This window comes from Uloborus diversus, chromosome 1 (genome assembly GCF_026930045.1).
Source record: "Uloborus diversus isolate 005 chromosome 1, Udiv.v.3.1, whole genome shotgun sequence".
NCBI lineage: Eukaryota > Metazoa > Arthropoda > Arachnida > Araneae > Uloboridae > Uloborus > Uloborus diversus.
Window position 1 is genome coordinate 160,814,902 of NC_072731.1, and position 17,814 is coordinate 160,832,715.

General features: G+C 30.3%; 1 protein-coding gene across 1 annotated transcript in view; it reads left to right on the top strand.

Moving 5' to 3' along the window:
• The window catches only part of LOC129216614 (serine/threonine-protein kinase SMG1-like), a 248,709-nt gene that overhangs the window by 127,069 nt on the left and 103,826 nt on the right, over window positions 1-17,814 (top strand). The window contains exons 41-45 of the mRNA XM_054850834.1: window positions 3,355-3,466; window positions 5,036-5,206; window positions 5,292-5,518; window positions 11,598-11,689; window positions 12,369-12,532. Coding sequence (XP_054706809.1) covers window positions 3,355-3,466; window positions 5,036-5,206; window positions 5,292-5,518; window positions 11,598-11,689; window positions 12,369-12,532 — 766 coding nt within the window. The remainder of the gene's footprint in view (window positions 1-3,354; window positions 3,467-5,035; window positions 5,207-5,291; window positions 5,519-11,597; window positions 11,690-12,368; window positions 12,533-17,814) is intronic.

Genomic DNA, 17,814 nt, shown 5'->3' on the forward strand with positions numbered 1-17,814 from the left:
AAAACTTTTCAACTGAATTGTGGTTTCATGAAGATTTGCTATTTTTAAGTTGTTTTCATGCTACAAATTCAAAAAATTATTTCCTAATTTTTGGTGTAGCCGCCATATTTGGCCATTCCCAAGATGGAAGTACACAAGACTTTTAAGTGCCTAAGTTTCCAAAAAAACAGCATTGAATGTTTATTGCAATGCAAACTATTGAAAACAATGCAAAATATTCCTTTTTTTTTCGGATAATTCGTAATTATATTTTTGGAAAAATGCAAAATTTTTATCTTTAGAACATTTTTTTATTCTAATTGATTTAGATGCTTATGTACTAAACACTGACTATTTTGCCCTAATTGTAGTTTTTTAAGGATTATTTATTATTTATAACTACATTTATGCTACACATTCAAAAATCTACTTATTATCTTAAATTCTTCACATAGTCGCCATATTTGGTCGCTTTCAAGTGGGTGTAAATTTACAAAAACAGAATTGGATGTTATTCTCAATGTAATTAATCTATTAAAAGAGTAATACATCGTATCATAATTTTGTATCATATCAGTATTTGTGATGTTTGATTCAAACTTTTGTTTGGCAACACCAACACTAATGCAGTTAAGCTTCCGTTCTTGTAAATAAAGGTTTGTTCTTTTTGATCTTGGGGTTTGTCAATGTTATGTTCATGAAGTAATTTTCAGATAGAGTATTCTATTGTATGGAGTATTGCGTTATCATTCCACAAGTTATTATAATGGCGACGAGGTTAGTTAAAGTGAACTTGAAAAGTTGGTTAGAACACACCGTAGTTAAAATGAGCAAATTAGGCTTTAGCAGAACTTTACACGAGTTCGACGCAGAACAAGACGACATTAATTTATACATTAAACAGTTGGAACATTTTTTTCTTTGCAAACGACATAGTCAAAGACAAGAAAGTATCAGTTTTCATTTTCGTAATATGAGCAAACACGTATAAAGTTCCTCGAAATTTGCTGCTACCAAAATTGCCCGGAGACTGTAAGTATGAGGAATTGAAAAATACTTTGAAACAGCATTTTAAGCCGTCTCCAATCATTATTACTGAGAGTTTCCGGTGAATGGCTTTAAATACTGGCCTTTAAATAATAAAATTTTGTTATGGTTTTGTAGAATCAAAAAAAAAAAAAAAAAAAAAAACATTTTGCCAGCGTAGGTGATGAAAGTCACCAAAACTGACGCTGTTGGCGAAAACCGGAATTTTGGCTGGTAACCCTTCACTTATCGTACGCTGTGAGTTGTCGCCGAACGGAATTTGCTTAGTGATTTTTGTGTCGTTTTGTTTACTTAAATGTGTTCCGTTACGATCATAACTTGTGTTTTTACTGTTATTAATTTAATGTTCAATGCATAACGTATTAATTGTACAAAATATCAATGGATTGAAGGAATTAACATTATATTAGCCTTTTTTATTAAGATTACAAGACAGAAGATCATTTATAATAATAAATAAATGGACAGAATTATCGGCGTCTAAATCATAATGCAATTTAGACATCTTACATGTATGTTTAAGAAAAATGATTTTGCTTCAAAGATACTGCATAAAAACATATAAAAACACTTTAAAATAATTAACAATTGATTTTGAGGATTGAAAAATACCTTTAAAACATATAAATCACATATTTAATTCTCAAATAATAGCATTGTCAAGATCTTAACTTCTGGAGATACATCAAACTTCCAACTTCCATTTTTCTAAAATTGTTTACAAAATAAATAATCTGTCTTTAAATTTTTTAATTAGTGAAAAATATTATCACAAAATTATTCAGTTTGAGATTCATACCCTTAATTTTTTTTTTGAAACGTATGGAAATAATTAAAAAAATTTTTTTTTTAATTATATTAATTTTGTTTATATTACAAAACTAATCTATGCAACCCACTGCTACGTTCAATGACGGGAATTGAACCTGTTCTGGAATTTCTGAACCTACTAATTTATATGCATTTGAAAATATGTAAATTTGTAAACAAAACAAATATACTTTTGAATCAGAAGATTGATTCATTACTGAATGGTTTTTTTCAAAAAAGATCTGGTTTAGAAACATAAAGAACTAAACTATGTGGCTTTACTTTAAAGAACCAAAAAACTGTCAAGTTATGTGAATGATTAAAGGCACTGTTGACACTAAAAGGTAACTTTTGAAGCAAATTTATTGAAACAGTGGTGACTCATTTAACCTTTGTCCCATTCAATATCATTCTTCCTGTATAAAAGAAAAAATCAGACATTTAAGCATCATCACATTCGCTTCACTGCATTTTTACTTTACTTAAATTTATATGGTGAAGACAAATAAGAATAGTTTAGTTTTTTAAGTCTGCACTTATATTTTTTCCATTACAAGTAAGTGCTTCAATGAGGCTGTGGCATTCATATAGACGTTTTGCTAATGCTCATTTCCAAATATTACCAAGTTTGAGATTAAATAGTGCTATTCTTTTCATGTAACGAGGTCATGAAATTTTTCATTGAAGTCGTGAAAAAGTCTTGGATAGGTCATGGAATTTTTTCATCCAAATAGAGTATGAACCCTGATTTTTGTTGTTATGCATTATATGGTATGCCAATCAATGCAACAAGTTAATCATATTTATACTGAAAAATAGAAATTTTTTGGCTCAATATGTTTTGTGTTATATACATATAACAAAATAAAAAGAAGCATTGTAAACCAAAAGTGAATGCTAACATTATGCATGACACGTGGCATCGAAGCAACGCTAAAATAAGTTGAAAGTAGTTTATTTTCAAACAAGTAGTAAACTAATAAAAACAATTTTGAACAAAACATTAAAAATAAAAGAGAGAGACACAGAAAGGAAAATAATTCCAAGATTTTTTTTTAAATCCAAGGGTAACAGTTTTAGTTATTCTGCATAGCTACTTTAAACAATTTAAATTTTTTTGAAAATATTGTTATTTAAACTTAATTTTGAATGAAGCGGGTAACCTGGAATTTTTTTAAAAAACGATCTGGAGAAAACCTGGAAATGTCAAGGAGTTTTTTTTGACCACAAGAGTATGAACCCTGTCAATGTTTAATATTGATTTTAATTAACAATTATTTGTCATGCATATATTCAAAGCAAGTGTATCTGCACAGCAGCAAATTTATCTGCACATGGCATGCACTTTGTGTGTATATTATTTCGCTATGCCCGTTGCACCCCCTGCCTCTAGGACATTTTGAAATGATGAACCTGAACACAATGTGAAAAATAAAAATAATGATAATTAAGCATGTTTAATCTCAAGTTCCATATTGATAAACATTCTGTATAAAAAAACTATTATATATTTCTTAGGCGTTTTCTTAATTTGGAAAAAGAGATTGGAAAAGTAATGAACAATACTCACCTGAGCAAGGAAGAAAAAAGAGAAATTATTAAGGAGAAACACTCTGTATACGTTAAACCGGTAAGTGAATGTTTAGTTTTAAATATTGTATTTGTATGGGCAGCTCAAATTTGGGCCTTTTTATGTTCTCAGTTGAAAAAAGGATTTGAATAAGTAATATATGATGTCAGATGACATTGCATAGCAGATTGCTGCATTGTCTTAAAAAATCAAATTAGAAATTTAACAATTTTCAGAATCTTCCATTTTTACTTTCTTCTATATCTAATATATAGAAGAAAGTATTGGATTCGTGCAAATTTTCGAATTTCGAATTTTGACGGATTTGAACGTTATGAGGCTGAGTCCATTTCGACCATTTTTGGAAAATGTCTGCGTGTGTTTGTGTGTCACGTCTGTGTGTAACCAGTTTTTTGTGGCCGCTCTACAGCAAAAACTACCGCATGAAATCGAACCAAATTTGGTACACATATGTACCACTATGTGAACTTGTGTCCATTGGTTTTTGGCGCGAATTCCTCCAAGGGGGGTTTAGCAATGGCACGTTTTTTGAGTTTTGCGTGACTGCTATTCCACAGGAAGTAACTGGTGGAATCAAATAAATTTTGCTCCATATGTTGCCCTTAACAGGTACAGGTGCTGATTCAATTTTGGTGTCAATAGGTCAAACGGGGGTTAAGCTATAGAACGTTTTTTGTCGTCAATTTTGACTGCTGTATCTCAAGAAATAATGAACGTAATCAAACAAAAATTTATCGACAAGTAGCCCTTAGAGGGTATGAGAAATGATTCTATTTTGGAGTCAGCAGCTAAAAAAGGGGTGGCGCAATCAAACGTTCTTTTTTTCCCATTGTGAGTGCCATATCTCAAGAAGTAATGCTACGTTCTGGATGAAATTTGGAATAAATATGAATCCATATGTAAACAGGCGTTGGTTCAATTTTGGCGCCAATCGCTTCATGGGGAGCTGATTTTTTTTTAATTTGTGTGAATAAAAATTTATAATTGCAACAATAAGAAAGACAAATCGTAATAGACTGTCGTCTGTGTTTATCTCGTGATTTTAATTGTTGGAAAATAACCAGAAAATCGCGATGATTTAAGATTTTTAACTGTTGCCATCTTGTGTTTGTTAGTAAATAAATGTTTGTAATTATTTTAAGCAAGGCTTTTAAAATAATTTTTAATTTTCATTCATTGCTTTGCTCTTGAGATAAATCGGGAATTAGGATCATCGTCAAGTTTTCGCATGTGTAATTTTGTTTTTCTTGGGAATGTTGCTTCCTCGTCAAGCATGGAGAGGAATTAGAATTATAAGAAAGATATAGAAGAGAGTTTCGTGATGGCCACAACATACTAGTTGGTCTTGGTATTCTAAGAGTTCCTTAATTATATATTTTTTTCTCACTTAGTGTTTTATGTTTAATTTTTCTATGTTAAAAAGAAATCCTATTTTGAGTTAGATATGAGAGTGCAGTACTTTTTGTAGCACTAAAAAACCTAGGGTAATGACATAACTTTTGTGCACAATATGTTGAGTTTGTTACATGAGTGTCATGGTCTGTTGTTTCTTTGCAAAACTCATAAGCAGATTAAAAAGACCTCTAAATTTTTAGTGCTTTCTTTCAGACTGTATTTCTTTTGGAGCAGCTGCAGGCTATTTCTAGTCAACCTGCTGAAACACCACATGAACAATGGTTTCAGAAATCTTTTGAAACAGATATAGAACTTGCCATTAGCAAAATTAAAGATCCATCTGATCCATCTAGACCACAAGATAGTTGGGCTGTATACAAACAGGTTAGTATAGTGTAAATTATTTTCAACAGGGATTTTATGTGTCTTTGTTTGGAAGTTCTAATCATAAATTATTTTTCTTTTGTAGCTGTACCAATTACTGCAACAGAAAACTCAACAACAGTCTCGATCACATTTAAATATGGATCACATTAGTCCTGTTTTAGCATCACTGAAGTCAACTGTAATCCCAATGCCTGGAATAAATAAAGTATCTGGTATGGTTACTGTGCAGTCAGTGCATCATGTTGTTTCAATTTTGCCAACTAAAACAAAACCCAAGAAGTTAGCATTCATTGGTTCAGATGGACATAGGTAGATAGTTATTTTCGTAAAATTATGATTTTTTATTGTACAAAACTGAAAGTTCAATTTAAATGAAATTGCATCACAAGCAGGGCATTTACTGTAAAGGATGTAACTGTTCAGGGACATTTGATTTTCTCTGTTACACGACTGGCATATAAGGTGTGAGTCAAAAATTTAGGCTCTCATGTTGAAATTAATTTTTAATTAAACTGCAACAAAGCGTTTCAAGATGAATGAAAAAAAAAATGAAAGCAAGGTAACTGACTGACTTGGTACTTTTTAGAATGTCTGGCAGTTACCATGTTTTTAACAATTATTTAAAAATCAACCAAAATGTATTTCGAAAATTCAATTAGACCATAAAGTTTACTTTAAAAAATACAATAATCCAGAAGAAAAGAGTGTTTGCGCAAAGTATATTTTGCGTTGAAGGTTACAAAGTATTTATTGTTTTACTCTAAAAATGTCAGTCAATTACCCCTGGAATTGCTCATCTAAAAACAATAGCATTCAATGTAAAAAATGTATGTAAAAACTGAACAATAACATAATCATAGGTTTAAAAAACGTTTAATGACTTCAATATTAATTCATATGTTAATTTTTTACAAAAAAGTCAAAATGTGAAAAGACCCGCTGATAATGCAAACCATGGATGATTAGACCACTGATAACACTAGTTAATAATAAAAATGCATCCAGCTCAAAAAGAGCTGTTTCGGAAGTATTTTGCCTTGCTAAAAACAAAAATCACCTAAAAAAGTTGAGATTAGCTCTAGTTTTCAAGATACAGAGCTAGTGATTGCAATACCGGTATTTCGAGCACTTTTGCAATTTCGTAATCCTTGTATTTGCTGAAGTAAAATGCCGTTATTTTCAGGATTAGCAGAAAATAATAAACAGTTTTAATTATAAGATTTTCAATACAGCTTATTAAATATCTACTTATTATTTTTTTAAGTGTACATTTTTTCCCCATGATAAAGAACCAAAATCAATCTATTGATATTAAAATTTGGCTTCAAAAGCACAAACTAATAGAATATCATGAAACAAAGGTAGCAGAAAGATTGCAATATCATATTGTCGTTACTACACGTTGAGATGAATAGCATTTTAGTACGCTTTTGTGCACCATGTTTCTATTTTTTCCATTTCCCTAATCACTCACTTTCTCATTTGTGAAAATTAATTAAGAGTGCAATTTTGAATGCATTTGTTCTATGAACAATTAATTCCGATTATCAATTGACAGGGTTCGTACGGGTCATGGAAATCTTGGAAAGTCATGGGAAAAAAATCTAATTTCAGACCTGGAAAAGTCATGGAAAATTGAAATTTTCATTCAAAGTCATGGAAATTTATTTAAAGTCATGGAAAAATATCCTGGGCAAAGAGAAAGTAACAGTAACTTAAAGAGCAATAGAAATTTTGAGTGATTTAACAGTAAAAGCTATTAAAACTGGAAAATCAAACAATCGCAAAAACAAATCTGAAAATCTCATTGCATCCACTTCCGTAGCAGCCGCTCCTCTTTTTTTTTCAATGTGATTTTACTGCTTGGACATCCCTTATTTTGGATTTACTATTATTTTCAACACTATATTTTATATTCTGTAGTAGCAAAATTGCACATTCTTGATTTTTGCCATGCCCACTCAAAAAAAAAAAAAAAAGCAATGTAATTGCATCCAAGTTCGTTTCCATCACTAGTAAAACTTTATTATTAAATTTATCAGAGTTTATCTTAATTTGTTGAACATTATAGAAAATAAAGATCTTTAATCTGGTGATAATATACAGAAATAGGGTAACTCGAATATTCTAAAACACGGCTTGCAAAACTAATCCATGCGACCCACTGCTATGTTCAACATCAGGAATCAAACACTATGTTCTAAAATTTCTGAATAATATCAATTTATATGCATTTAAAAATATGCAAATAAGTGAACAAGTACATTTGATGATTGAACAAGTACTGTTTTTTTTTTTTTTTTTGAAAATAAAGTAGCTGGTTTAGAAATATGAATTTACTTAAGAATGTGACATTAATTTAAAGAACCGAAATACTGTCAATTTATGTGGATGATTAAATGCACTGTTGACACTAAAAGGGAACTTTTTGGAGCAAATATATTGAAACTCAGTAATGACTCATTCAAACTTTGTTCCATTCATTATCATTCTGTCTGTATATGAAAAAAATTGAACATTTAAGTACTATTATATTCCATTCACTGTATTTTTACTTTACTTAAATTTATACGATGAAGAACAATGATAATAAGAAATAAATAAGAATAATTTAGTTTTTTATGTGCACACTGATATTTTTTCAATTGCAAGTAAGTGCTTCGATGAGAAGTTTTGCTAATGCTGGTTTCTAAAAATTGGCTAGTTAAATAGTAGGGGAGACTGGAGATACTTGATCCCCACTTTAGTTTTCAATTTTTTTCTCTTCTGCAAATTATCATTTTTTTTTTTAAGTACGTGAACAAAGGTGATTTTTGCCTCTGACAGTATTCTTTAGTTGAAATAAAACAGATGGTTTTCGTAAAATATTTTTTTCAAAAATGTCATAAAGGGATCATGTATCCCCTATCAAGAAATACATGATCCGTTCATGGGGGATACTTGATCCCACTGATAAAAATACATAGATTTTTCATTAGATCGGCAATTCATTTATGGATTTTAGTTTTCTACATAATGTTTCTAAAAAAAAAACCCACACAATTTCTAATTTTTTTTATTAGATTATAATGTGAACACAAAATAACATTGTTTCAAATTTCACTAATTTGTAAAAAAAATGTACACAACTTTTATGAACTTATGTTTTTCATCAGTCACTTATTATCCAATACAGTTGTGAACAATACTATATTTTATAAATAAAACTAACAATTTTTTTAAAGTAGCGTAATGATGCTAAAATTACAACAAATTAAAAAAAATAGGATGACAAGCACGAAAATCATATTTGCTTCATGTCTTGCAATAATAAAATTAAGAGTTTCATCATTTGAATTAATTTTTAAAAAGAGGGAAGGAAAATGTAAATATCAGTGTACTCATAAAAAAGAAAGTCTAGCTTATATGTTTTCAAAACCTGAAAAGTAGAATGCAAACAATTTGTTTGTTTTAGTTCTTTACGTTCCGCTCAATCCAACTGGATGTGTGCAGCTTAACACATTTTGTCAATTTTTCAGGAAAAATAGATTAAGTATATTACCTTTTCGCTTCAGAAAACTTATTTGAAACTCTAGAAATCCAACTTGGCATTATATCTGCTAATGGGTCAACATAATGGGAAACTCACTTTTTTTTGTTGTAAATCTAACTATTGTAAAATCACTTATTTTTTTTCTTTCAAACAGAGATTTGACATCTATTTCAACTTCTTCAAGCTCATTTGGCTGATCAGAACATAATTTATCAGTAAAGTTAATTTATGTTTAGATGCTTCAGGTGTTATGTGGGTTACAAATGCAAACTGATATTTCAATTGTTTAGCATATTTACAGTACAGTGATTGTTTAAATCTATCACTCAAACTATGATAAATTTCATTATTTTAACATGGTTTTGAATGTTTAAAGTTAATATCAACTAAGTAAACAACATTTGTATTGTTTTCATTGTGTTTATATTGTCATATGGATATTTGATCTCTGGGATCATGTATCCCTCTAAACGAAGGGATCAAGTATCCCTAATATGTGATTTTTACAAACATACTTGTTCTGTTGTTAACAATCAGTGGCAATTTACTAAAAATATATCTCAATTATTAAAGACCGTCCATACTCTAACATTACACTTTGGATTTTTTAAAAAGTTGTATTTAACGGATAATGTAAACTTCGGAATGCTTTCCTAAAAAAAGTTTCTGTTGTCACAATGGAACAATCATTTCTTGAGCTAAAATAAAATGGCTGAAAAAAACCAAATCTTGCCAGTTTTTATGTACAAGTATAACTTTAATATAATTGTCAGGTTTCAAACCTCTACTTAATGATTTTGGTACATTTTTGGCTATTGGATCATGTATCCCCAGGGATCAAGTATGCCTTGTCTCCCCTACTATTCTACGGTGCTAAGCGCAAAAGTCATATCTGTATTCTGTATCTGAGTTCAAAATGAGAAATTGCCGTTTAAAGTTGTGTGCCTCAATGTATTTGATCCACATGCAACTTTTTCAGAATTTTTTAAAAAATCTTTCCCCATTTAAAAATGACCATAAAATAACTTATTTTGGTAATATATGTGACAAAAAACCACATGGGGACAGTAACTCAGTTTTGACAAAGAGTGCAGATACAACTTATGTGCTTAGCATGGCAGTATTCTCATGGTGTAACAAGCCATGAAAATGTTTATGAAGTCATGAAAAAGTCATGGAATTTTTTCATCCAAATAGAGTATGAACCCTGAATTGAAGCAATACTTTATGATTCCATTTTTAATTATTTGTCTCAAGTATACTCACTTTTGACAAAAACTTTTTCTTGTTATCATAACAAATGGTAATTTGTTGTTACCCAGTATTGGTTTGTTGTCCTGTCTCACTATTTGACTTTACACTTGGCAAGATAATATTTTGAAACTATATAGTGCCTTGAAAATTTGCATAGAGGCAAAGTGTAATCATTTGAAACATATTTTCAGATTGTTACATAAATATAATTGTAAAGATTTTTGAAAAAAAAGAGAAAATTACAAGATCAAGTTTAGTCAAATTTATCTTAAATTTCAAAAAACCTCTCCTGCTCAAGAGAAAATGATGTTAATAATGAAAAAGGATAGTCTCTCGAAAATAAATTACAACTAGCTATAAAATTTAAAAAATAATAATAATACACACAATACAAAAGAAACCCACACACAAAAGGATTTAACCAAAAATAACACTCAAGAGACTGAAAAATTTGAAGATTAAAGACTTCCAGATGATTAGAGGAGGTGTATCGGGAATTGTTAATAGTACCACCGACTTGCGTGAGCTCAGAAAGAGTATTTTCAACTGCAGGAAAGTTAAGCAGTGAAATGGGATCCGGGCTCAACAACAATTCAATAGACGTAGTGTGTTTTTTTTACTATTATTGAATTTTTATTATGACATTTGGTCTCTCATTTTATATTTGTTCACAATATGTTTTCAATTTTGGTACAAAATTATGAAATGTGGCGAAAAGAAACAATGTGTTTTCAAGCATTTTATGAAAAATTTCAATTACCGGTATTTTGGTATCACGTTTTAAAAATACCCGACTACCAGTATTGAATTTTTCGTCCGATATTGCAATCCCTATATAGAGCTAACTAGGATAGCGAATTCTCCTTAATGCTCTTTCTTTCCTGGCAGATAGAAACACCGCTAATGAGATTGAATGTCCTCTAAACTTCGACCCTAGCTAGAAATAGAAAATCTCATTACATGAAAACCGAAATGGACTTAAAAAAATTAAGATTTTGGGAAGAGCGGCCCAAAAATCAGCCTCCAAATATATTGCATTTAACAGGACCTATTTAATAACATTTATAGCACACACACACATTTTTTATTATATATATATATATATATATATATATATATATATATATATATATATATATATATATATAATTATTATTATTATTATTTTTTCTTTTTAAACATCACCTTTAAATCAAAGTGTGGTTGCTGTTCATCTTTCTCTAGTGAGCTTTTATTTATCTTGAAAACAGAGTTAATAAAAAGAACCACTAGGATAGTCGTTTCTCTTGACCCAAAATTAGTAGGAAATGACCATTTAAAACCAGGATGCAGACAAAAAGTTCTTTTTTGTTGACTAGTGTAATCAGGAGTTTTACTGTACTCTGAATGTGTTTTATGCTAAATGTCATTCATGATGCTTCATATTTAATAGATAAGCAAGTCCCTATCTGAAACTTTTCTAGTTTTTGTATATGTCTGGGCATTTTGATTGATATGCAAATATAAAGATTAGTGTGCCCCTATTTTGTCTTTGGGTATTTATAGAAGTTTCATATATAAATATTTTTTCATAGGTATGAATAAGATTGTTTTTATCAACAGGTACACATATCTTTTCAAAGGATTAGAAGATCTGCATTTGGATGAAAGAATCATGCAGTTTCTTTCCATTGTGAATAATATGTTTTCAAAAAAATAAGAGGTATGTTTAAAAATTCTTTTTAAGGAAAAACATACTTTACCCATGCAGTTAGTTCCTGCTTTTTCTTGTAATCTAAACCTTGTCTTCCCTATTTCTTTTTCCTGTACTAAATTTGAGATAAGTTTTTGTCATGAGGGTATAAAAATTACTACTTTTTCACGAAGGATTGATGGAAATTATACTTTATTATCTACTAACAATATGATAAATGTTGGGCTTCCTACTAAAATGTTTTGACAAGTTAAGATGTGATAACTACTTATTTCTTGTATTATGTTCCTAATTTAGGTAACAATATGTACTACAGTAATTTCTGGAAGAAGCGCCGCAGCCTTTAAATGTTTTGGAAATGTGACATTTCTGCCAATGCGGCATTTACAATCAACTTTTATTGCCCCGATTTTGATCCAACTCTTTTAACTAAACAATGAAGAAATAGATGACATAATTATGATTATAAAATTTAATTTTCTTCCTTTGTTAAGAGTTTATTATATGCAAAAAAATGCCGCAAAACATTCCCAACTTTTCTCCACAAATTCAGGATTGATTTAAACATGGGATTTCAGATTTTAAACAAAGTTCAGAGATAAAGCCATACACAAATATTTTCATTAAGAGTTACAATATTTTTTGAAGTTTAAAAAGTTTATAATTGTACCTTTTACCCTAAAACAGACATGGAAAAGAAGTGTTTTATGCTCGTCATTATTCTGTGACCCCTCTTGGGCCTCGCTCTGGCCTGATTCAGTGGGTTGATGGAGCAACACCTTTGTTTGGATTATACAAAAGATGGCAGCAGCGTGAAGCAAATTCTGCTGTTTTGAAAGGCCAGGTTCGTATTTCTTTCATCGTAGTTTGTTCTTTTGACTCTACCTTTATTGTAGTTTTTAAATTGTTCTCAGAAAATGTATTCTTATCTCTAGTTTGAGATTGTTGAAAATTCAAAACCAAAGTCTGAATTTTCTTGCACATTTTCACTGCCTTTCATTAAATTTTAGTAAAAGTAATAATTTTAATGAATCAAGCTTATTTATTTTATTGCTGGATACCTTCCCCCCCCATTCCAGGAACAATAATTGAAGTTTGAGCTCTTTATCAAAAATCTACTCAAATTTGTATAAATTGTTTATTTTTTTCTGAAAATCCAATTTGGAAAATAGAAGGAATTTGTTATTAGCTAAAACAATATTTTTGTGCTTATGATTTAAGACTTATTGACACCGATTATACACCAGTACACACCAAAAACATTAAAATTTGAATCCGGAACTATTATGTGTATGTTATAAAATATCTGAATAATCTTATTAATAAAAAAACTACAAATGAATGAACTCCATATATTTGGACTTTCCTCAGCTGATGTATTTGCTATAGCAATTTGCAATCAGCTAATGTAAACGTCAATAAGTATTGCATAAGTTCTATTTCATGTGCAGCGTAAGATAATAATTGTAAATATAATATTTTCTTGCACTATATTTTATAAAGTGATCAATATCTTTTCGAGTTACTCATTGTTACAAAATTTTAGAATAGAAATAGCAGTTAATTAGCTTAAAAGCAGAAAATTATGTGTATTATATAAAAAAAAAATCGCAGTAATTTATGAATTTTTGTTGTTTATGTTCTGTGGTGTTCCTATAAGGTATATTCCATATATGTGGTATACTTTCAAACATTTTTTAGACATGTAGCATATACCCTCAAGCTTCAAAAATTTTCATAAAATGACATATTACGTATATAATTGCATACACATATTGTGCATAATGGATTACTGGGAGTATACCTTCAGAAAAATGGATGGGAACATCTCTGCTTACGTATAGACTAGTTTCCAAAATTAGAATTTTCCACTTTTAGAAACATATTTTATCTTCACAGCACACACTAAAGCTTTAGACCTATCACCAATTCTAAAAGGCCTGTGCTTTTGTATTGGTATCATCAGTACAAGGAGTAAGTAAACGCAGTCATATTCTTCTCCAAAGTAAGAAGGTGGTGGACGATATAGATAAGTTGTTGCATCACTTTCTTGATGTTGATTTCTGGAATAATATTCCTTTTCTTCAGTAGAGGTCTAACACTCATTACTCACAGGGAATTTTTGTGCTAAACTGTATGTAAAATCTACCATTCTTCGCAATACACAGAAATATATTATTAAAATAATCAGTCAAATTGAGGAATGGCTGTGACTGGGCAAAAGTTAATCTTCTAGCAGTAATTTAAATACTTCTGCTCAGTCATCAATGTTTTCTATCGAATGATCTAAGCATAATCGGATGTAAAGAAATATGTCTTTTGGTGTTTGTTATCTTTTAAGCTTTTTACATATCGCTAATAAATAAAAAAAATTTCTTTTAAACATTTAAAATTTTAGATTTAAAAAAATACCAAGAATCGAACATCAAAATTTTATTACCAGGTGCTAAAATGCAATCAAAGGTACTTGTGCACACAAATTTCTGTGAAAAGATACAAACAACTAGCAGGAAAAAATTAAAAATGTAACAACTTTTGCCAACTGGTAATCATAACTACTTATACTTGTGTTTGAATTTATTTTGTAAGACATCTAAACTGTCATAACTGTGGCTTCTTTTTATATGTATTGACTTTCAATTTGTGGGAAACTCAGTATAATAAATATGACTTTTGAAAGAAGTTTCCTTTTATTCATTTATTTATTTATTTATTTTTTGATTGAAGATTTAAAAAAAAAATGGTTTTTAATGAAATTATCGATAAGTCTACAGCTTTAGTATGCACTGTGAGGATAAAATATGCTTCTAAAAGTGGAAAATTCTAATTTTGGAAACTGGTATATCTATAAGGAACAAAATTTCATAAATTCCTGCTGCTTTTTATATAATACATATAATCTGCTATCACTATTTTAAAATTTTAACAATAAAGTAACTCGGAAAAGGTATTGATCACTTTATAAAATGTAGTGCAAGAAAATATTATATTTTGCAATTAATATTTTGCACTTCATACGAAACAGAACATATGCAACACTTATCGACATTTACACTTATTGAATTTCAAACACATCAGCTGAGGTAAGTCCAAATACATGGAGTAATATTTCATGTAGTTTCATTCATTTGTAGCTTATTTCATTATTAATAAGATTATTCAAAGATATTTTATAATATACTTATAATAGTTTTGGATTAAAATTTAATGTTTTTAGTGAGTACTGTAAGTCAAAGTAGTAAATACCTTTACTGATAGATAATCTTATCTTATTCTGATGTTTGTATTTATTTTGTACACACCTAAATTTTTATGTTGTGGCTTCTTTTGCCCGTGTTGGCTTTCCATTTTAGGTAAAACGCAGTATAATAAACTTTATTTTGGAAAGGAGTTTCATTTTTTAACTGAAAATAAAAAATTGTGTTTGTAACGACTGCTTGTGAATGGCCTACCGGGATTTTTCCACCAGATGTTTTATCAGACTAAAAGGTACTTGTGCACAAAATTTGGAAAAAATCGAAGGGGGTATACTTTGAGCAAATTTCTGTCAAAGTTACTCCGTTTTTGAGTCAAAAATTTAAAAGTAAACCCTTACAGAAAAAAAATTTAAATGAGTTATACAATTTAAACCAGTTTAAATTCAAGTATACATTATACTGAACAAAATATAAAAAAATTCAAAGCCCTCTGATAATTTGTTGATTATTTATAGCCATTTATACACGTCTTTGTGCCAATCAAAATGGCGGCAAAAAATTATCTTGGCATATATTTAAAGTCTCGTAACCTTTCAACCCCTTCATAAATCTCAAAATAAATAATATATATATATATATATATATATATATATATATATATATATATTCATAATCAGCATCAAAAAGTCTACAAGTAGGGGAGACCAGGGCAAGATGACTATGCTAACAATTTTCATGGTTTCTGAATTTATTTTTAGGGATAGTAAAATTAATTTTACATGAGTTGTTAGAGTAGTCCTTTGTAGTATAAAATATATTACCATTTAATTTTTCAAATAAAAATAACGAAGAATATTTTTATTTTTTCATAACCTTAACAAGTCGTCATCTTGCCCCAGTACTGGGGCAAGATGACTTTGACCTAGGGGCAAGATGACAACGTTGAAAAAGGTTGAACAAATTTTATGTTTTGAATATGTTACCTAGTTTTACAAACGATAATTGTGTTTTGACATCTTACTAAGTATCAAATTAAGCGTAATGCATTGTAGCGTAATGTTCAAGTGTTAAGTTGTGCAGCAACAATAGACACAAATAAAAATACCATTTTCATGATTAGAACATTCCTCATGCCACCACTCTTGGCTTTTACAGCTCTGGATCCATTCTTCTGTTGGAGGGTCACAAAATTCTACTTTCCAAGTAAGGCATCTTAGAACACTATTCTTTGAGTTTGATACAACTGCATTGCTTGGCATGAATACGGGCCCACAATAATAGACTTGCGCCTACAGGAACTAGTTCTGAGCATTTTTTTACTCCCTTTTTAGCTTCACGAGCTTTTTTTCCTTTTTTTTTCAATAATTCTTTTTTTTCTTCCGCTTTGCTCCTTGTTCTGACATTTCTTTTATGGGTGTGCTTCCGTTTTTGTTTTTTCGCATTGTGTTACATTAGGCATTGAAATCAAAAACACTGACATGCTTCTTTGGTGTATAGGAATCAGCATTTGCCATAACTTCTGCTTCGTCTGGAGGGTTTATATGTTGGTTTTCTACTCCCAAGGTCAGAGGATTAGCACTATTATTCTCAGTTTCAGAGCCAACAACGTCCTAGTCCGCTAAAAACAAGAAAATTATGAGACTTGATACCTCATTCTTTAAACCCTTTATCGGCATTTCCAACTGTAGCTGCTTTGAAGTAAGCGGTGCTCAAAAGCTCAACAATATTTTTTTTTCTGTGATAGTTTGTTCTTGATGAATGACCATAAAGTTGTCACATGCTTGGCTATAGTAGGTTTTTAATGGGCAGAAAAATGGCGCATAAGGAGCTAGGGAAGATGCGATGTGTGAAATGGCAACCCAACCATTATAATGTTTTTTTACTGCAATATAAGATAGCCTGCAAAGCTGTGTGAGATTGATGATTGTCAATAATCATAAGCAGAGCAGGAGATTTTTTGCTTGGTTTAATTCATTCAACTAGTCATTTGGTCAACTAGTTTATAAATAGCCCCTGGTCACCCGCTTTTGAACTATACCTCCCTTGATTCAATGCGTGCTTTAGCCCCAGAGGAGAAGCGTAAGGTTGCTTGGACAAACACACATAGTTTACAGGAATTTAATAAAGTGGACAACATAGTTAGTTTAATAAATTTTGAAACACGGGCAAGCTCGTCATCTTGCCCCGCGTTGCTGCCCGTCATCTTGCCCCAGACTACCTGTTTGAACAGATTCTTCTCCATTGCCATAAAAAAAAGCGATTAATTGTCATTTATTCATGGTAATTGGTAGTATTAAAACTAAGTTACTCATAAATACTCAAGAGACACGATATATCCTATATGTATATGCAGTTAGCTTATTTACACATGCATAAAAGTTATACCGTGGCAACCGTAAACAATCAGAGCTTCAGAACTAACACAAATATGGCGATTTCGGCGTCTCTATACTATTGCTGAACGAACAGCAGATAAGAGCTACAGAGAGCCAGTAGCATGCAGTTGATGCAGTTACCTAGTTTGAAAAGAAAAAATTACGGCATTTGTCATCTTGCCCGGCTCGTCATCTTGCCCCGGTCTCCCCTACACCAAACTTGAACAAAATCGGAGATGGTGGGCGGCATGGATTTGACATGGATCAGAGTTTCCGTTACGGTCGCATTTTTCGCAAAATGCGAAAAACCTATTTAAATTGCGAAAATTAAACAAGGCGTTTTCGCTTTTTTGCTCAAATAAAAAAGTACAGAAATAAAGAATTTAAAAAAATGATCCGAGAGATTATTAAACAAGAACAGCGATTCTCAACTTAATCATATTACAATTCTTAGTTCAGAAAATGTTTCAATTACTATTAAGTTCAACAGCCAGTAGAAATGTCTTTATTTGCAATCTGACCTCCTAATAAATGAATTTTTGGGCTTCATTAAA